Here is a 4,947-nt window from a genome sequence, read left to right on the forward strand (position 1 = left end):
TCTATCTCCTTTTTTTTTTTTTTTTAGTGCGAGAGCATGTATGTGCATGGCACATGAGCGGGGAGGTTGGCAGAGAGGGAGAGGGGGAGAGAGAAAGAGAGAGAGAGAGAGAGAGAATCTCAAGCAGGCTCCATACCCAGTGCAGAGTCCGACGAGGGGCACTATCCTCATGACCCTGGGATCATGACCTGAGCTGAAACCAAGAATTGGATGCTTAACTGACTAGGCCACTCAGGTGCCCTGATTCTAATATATTTGATATGTTTCAACCTATTCATTATTCTTACTGATATTCAAGTCATCCTGTTCAACCAGTGGGAGCCTTTGCAACTTATTTCCTGAGAAGCTAGCTTAATAGTTTTTGTTTTGTCCTCTGCAGATATGATCGACTATTCCAGACTCATCCATTTGCTGCCTCTGACCTAAAATGAGCCATTTCTCACGGAAGGCCCAGTGTAAGGGGACCCTCCTCCTCGTCCTGGTCCTGGAGCTGAGTGCCTGGCCCAAAGTTGACACTCAGAGCGTATTGACTATAATCTGAAAGAGGCCTGCATCATTTCCTCTTCCGCTGAGAGAGTGGAACTGTTTATTTAAAACCCTACATCTTGCTCTCCGGAGGTGCTCGTGAGCCCAGAAGCCATGTCTTACCCCGCTGATGATTACGAGTCCGAGGCTGCTTATGATCCCTATGCTTACCCAGGCGACTATGATATGCACACAGGAGACCCAAAGCAGGATCTGGCTTACGAACGTCAGTATGAACAGCAGACCTATCAGGTGATCCCCGAAGTGATCAAAAACTTCATCCAGTATTTTCACAAAACCGTCTCGGATTTGATTGACCAGAAGGTGTATGAGCTGCAGGCTAGTCGTGTATCCAGCGATGTCATTGATCAGAAAGTATATGAGATCCAGGACATCTATGAGAACAGCTGGACCAAGTTGACTGAAAGGTTCTTCAAGAATACACCTTGGCCTGAGGCTGAAGCCATAGCTCCACAGGTTGGCAACGATGCCATCTTCCTGATTTTGTACAAAGAATTATACTACAGGCACATATATGCCAAAGTCAGTGGGGGCCCCTCCTTGGAGCAGAGGTTTGAATCCTACTACAACTACTGCAATCTCTTCAACTACATTCTTAATGCTGATGGTCCTGCTCCCCTTGAACTACCTAACCAGTGGCTTTGGGATATCATTGATGAGTTCATCTATCAGTTTCAGTCATTCAGCCAGTACCGCTGTAAGACTGCCAAGAAGTCAGAGGAAGAGATTGACTTCCTTCGCTCCAATCCCAAAATCTGGAATGTTCACAGTGTCCTCAATGTCCTCCACTCCCTGGTCGACAAATCCAATATTAACCGGCAATTGGAGGTGTACACAAGTGGTGGTGACCCCGAGAGTGTGGCTGGCGAGTATGGACGGCACTCCCTTTACAAGATGCTTGGGTATTTCAGCCTGGTGGGGCTTCTGCGTCTGCACTCCCTTTTAGGGGATTACTACCAGGCCATCAAGGTGCTGGAGAATATTGAACTGAATAAGAAGAGTATGTATTCTCGTGTGCCTGAGTGTCAGGTCACCACATACTACTATGTCGGTTTTGCATATTTGATGATGCGTCGCTACCAGGATGCCATCCGGGTATTTGCCAATATCCTCCTCTACATCCAAAGGACCAAGAGCATGTTCCAAAGGACTACATACAAGTATGAGATGATTAACAAGCAAAATGAGCAGATGCACGCGCTGCTGGCCATCGCCCTCACCATGTACCCCATGCGAATCGATGAGAGCATTCACCTGCAGCTGCGGGAGAAATACGGGGATAAGATGCTACGCATGCAGAAGGGTGACCCACAGGTCTATGAGGAACTTTTCAGTTACTCGTGCCCCAAATTCCTGTCACCTGTGGTGCCCAACTATGATAATGTGCACCCCAACTACCACAAGGAGCCCTTCCTGCAGCAGCTGAAGGTGTTTTCTGATGAAGTGCAGCAGCAGGCCCAGCTCTCCACCATCCGTAGCTTCCTCAAGCTGTACACTACCATGCCTGTGGCCAAGCTGGCCGGCTTCCTGGACCTCACAGAGCAGGAGTTCAGGATCCAGCTCCTTGTCTTCAAGCATAAGATGAAGAACCTAGTGTGGACCAGTGGCATCTCTGCCCTTGACGGTGAATTTCAGTCGGCATCCGAAGTTGACTTCTACATTGATAAGGACATGATCCACATTGCAGACACCAAGGTCGCCAGGCGCTATGGGGATTTCTTCATCCGGCAGATTCACAAATTTGAGGAGCTCAATCGAACTCTGAAGAAGATGGGACAGAGACCCTGAGGACATTCACACTCTTGTTAGGAACTCATTTTAGGGTCTTTGTAGGTGGGGCCTATTTTTGTCTCCATGAAGCCTTTGCCTAGATCAGCCATCAGCAATTCAGCTGAGTTGAAGTTTATTTGGATTAAGGACTATTTGGATTTTAAATAAGTCTCAGTAAAAGATCTTCTTTGGAAAAAAAAATAAAAATAAAAAATAAAACCCTACATCTTAAAAAAAAATTAAAATAAAACCAGACATCCTGGTGCAAATTAAAATGAAATAGTATCTCCTTGGAAGTGCCTTCTCTCCTATGTCCACTGACAGTCTGTGTCTGATCGGACCAACTTCAAGTGGTATTTTACTTGCTCAGATGTCCCTCATCTGTTGTGGGCAACAATATCCAGCAAAGGGTAGTACTGTGGAAGTACACACCCACTGCTTGCCGGTCTGGAACCAATCTTAGGTTACACTGGCTATCTGCTAACACTTTAATAAATTATTTGGGAGTAGAAAAGACAGGTATTGGCAGATTCTGTGTTCTCCTAATGCCTCTCTCTCCGCTTGCCTTTGTCCAGGGTGAGCACACGCAGGATATGTGATATACACTAATTCTGTACCAGACCATGTCCCACACAGAGTCAGAGAACTTTTGAAGCAAAGTTTTACCATATGGTGGAAGAGGACAAAATCGTCAAAATGGAACGGGGTTTGAGTCCAAAGTCGATGTGAAAGACGCCTCAAAAAGCTTTCACCAGGGACACCTGGGTGGCTCAGTGGTTGAGCGTCTGCCTTTGGCTCAGAATGTGATCCCAGGATCCTGGGATCGAGTCCTGTATCAAGGTCCCTGCAGGGAGTCTGCTTCTCCCTCTGCCTGTGTCTTTGCCTCTCTCTGTGTCTCTCACAAATAAGAAAATAAAATCTTAAAAAAAAAAAAAAAAGCTTTTACCACCTCATGTGCTGGCATGGCCACTTCTGAAGAAAGACCACAGCAAGGATTGGCGCCCTGATCCGTGGCCCCATCCGTGGCCCCATCTGGGTGGCACTGTCCAGTGTGGAGATGAGGTCATTATTTTGATGATCCAGAGCTCTGTTTATTTTATTTTATTTTTATTTTTTTTAAAGATTTTATTTATTTATTCATGAGAATGCACAGAGAGGAGAGAGAGAGAGGCAGAGACGCAGGCTCCATGCACCGGGAGCCCGACGTGGGACTCGATCCCGGGTCTCCAGGATCGCGCCCTGGGCCAAAGGCAGGCGCCAAACCGCTGCGCCACCCAGGGATCCCCTAGAGCTCTGTTTAGAGATTTTTTTTTTTTAATTTATTTATGATAGTCACACAGAGAGAGAGAGAGAGAGAGGCAGAGACACAGGCAGAGGGAGAAGCAGGCTCCATGCACCAGGAGCCCGACGTGGGATTTGATCCTGGGTCTCCAGGATCGCGCCCTGGGCCAAAGGCAGGCGCTAAACCGCTGTGCCACCCAGGGTTCCCTAGAGCTCTGTTTAAACAACACAAAATGAGAGTCCAGAATTCAAATCTAGTGTCTGATTGTGAGCCAACTAAATACCTCTTTGTATCTGCATATGAACAGTTATCAAAGAAGAGGAATTTGCTGGCTGACGACCTGAGCTGTCCTGGTGCATACAGTAGCCACTGGCCACATGAGGCTGCTTACGTTTAAATCAGTTAATGTGAAATAAAGTTAAAAAACAAAAAACAAACAAACAAAAAAAACCCAGTCCAGGGGCATCAGGTCCATCGAAAGTGTCAATGGGCATGCTGTGGAAAGAAACACAGACAAAATGTACAGTTTGAGGACCAAATACTCGGCTGTCCTTTTGGTGCTTCCATCATCAAGCATGTGGACACACACCTGGAAAATCAGTGGTCTTCTCTGTCTGAGGTTACGCTGTTCCTTTAACTTCCTTGCTTATGTGAGCCTGGGTGATAAAACACTACCCAGAGGCTTTGGGTAGAAATATTTGAAAGAAGACACGGAGTCATCCTTTAAAAAAAAAAAAAAAACAAAACTCCCTGTGTTGAGCTCCAAACCTACACCTCGCTTGTTATTTGAATTTATTTGATGTTAACCTAACAACAAAAGAGGCCCCTCTTAACCTTTTATCACTTTCCTGGCGCATTGATACCTTTCAGGGGATGTGGTCTCTCAATCTCTTGTAACCTCTGCTTCTGGAATACACTTCAGAAACTCCAGAGGCTGGGGCAGCGGGCAGAGAGGAAGTCAAAGCCAGGATCAAAGGAGCCCACAGCTCAGGGGCTCAGGGTGGAAGCAGAGCCATCAACTCTCCTTTTCCCGGTTCTCTGGTCAATAAACACCCCAGCTCCAGCGAGGGCGTGAGGGCTGGGTCTCAGGCAACGCCGCCGAGGGCCAGACCTGAACAACAAAGCCGGGAAGACGGTACTTAGCACTTAGAGAGGAAAGGCAGGTGGCTGTGATGTTTGGGGGAGTCAGCAACAGGAGCTGTGGTGGGAAATGTGGAGGATGAGCAGGATGGGGTCACCCCGAGGGGCTCCTGCCTCCCCACTGGGGCTGCTCCAAATAATTATATATATATATATATTTTTTTGTTGTTTAGCTTGTTGCTTTTCTACTGCCTCTTTACCGGCCATCC

The 4,947-nt window shown here is 47.1% G+C and overlaps 1 protein-coding gene across 2 annotated transcripts; it reads left to right on the forward strand.

Annotated features, from left to right (window-relative positions):
* The first annotated feature begins 589 nt into the window (after nucleotides 1-589).
* On the forward strand, nucleotides 590-2,535 carry LOC140635483 (eukaryotic translation initiation factor 3 subunit L-like). Of its 2 annotated transcripts, XM_072830195.1 has the most exons (2): nucleotides 718-931; nucleotides 1,003-2,529. In XM_072830195.1, exons 1-2 carry the CDS (start codon nucleotides 854-856, stop codon nucleotides 2,332-2,334), a joined length of 1,410 nt encoding a protein of 469 aa, XP_072686296.1. In that variant the 5' UTR covers nucleotides 718-853; the 3' UTR covers nucleotides 2,335-2,529. The 2 variants fall into 2 exon arrangements, with proteins under 2 accessions (XP_072686295.1, XP_072686296.1); XM_072830194.1 differs by having other exon boundaries at nucleotides 590-2,535.
* The last annotated feature ends 2,412 nt before the right edge of the window (nucleotides 2,536-4,947 follow it).

The sequence above is a fragment of the Canis lupus genome, chromosome 6 (genome assembly GCF_048164855.1).
Source record: "Canis lupus baileyi chromosome 6, mCanLup2.hap1, whole genome shotgun sequence".
NCBI classification, from domain to species: domain Eukaryota; kingdom Metazoa; phylum Chordata; class Mammalia; order Carnivora; family Canidae; genus Canis; species Canis lupus.

Bases quoted from the DNA above. Each gene is read 5' to 3' on its own strand.
- LOC140635483 (XM_072830194.1), top strand. From the start codon at position 640: ATGTCTTACCCCGCTGATGATTACGAGTCCGAGGCTGCTTATGATCCC.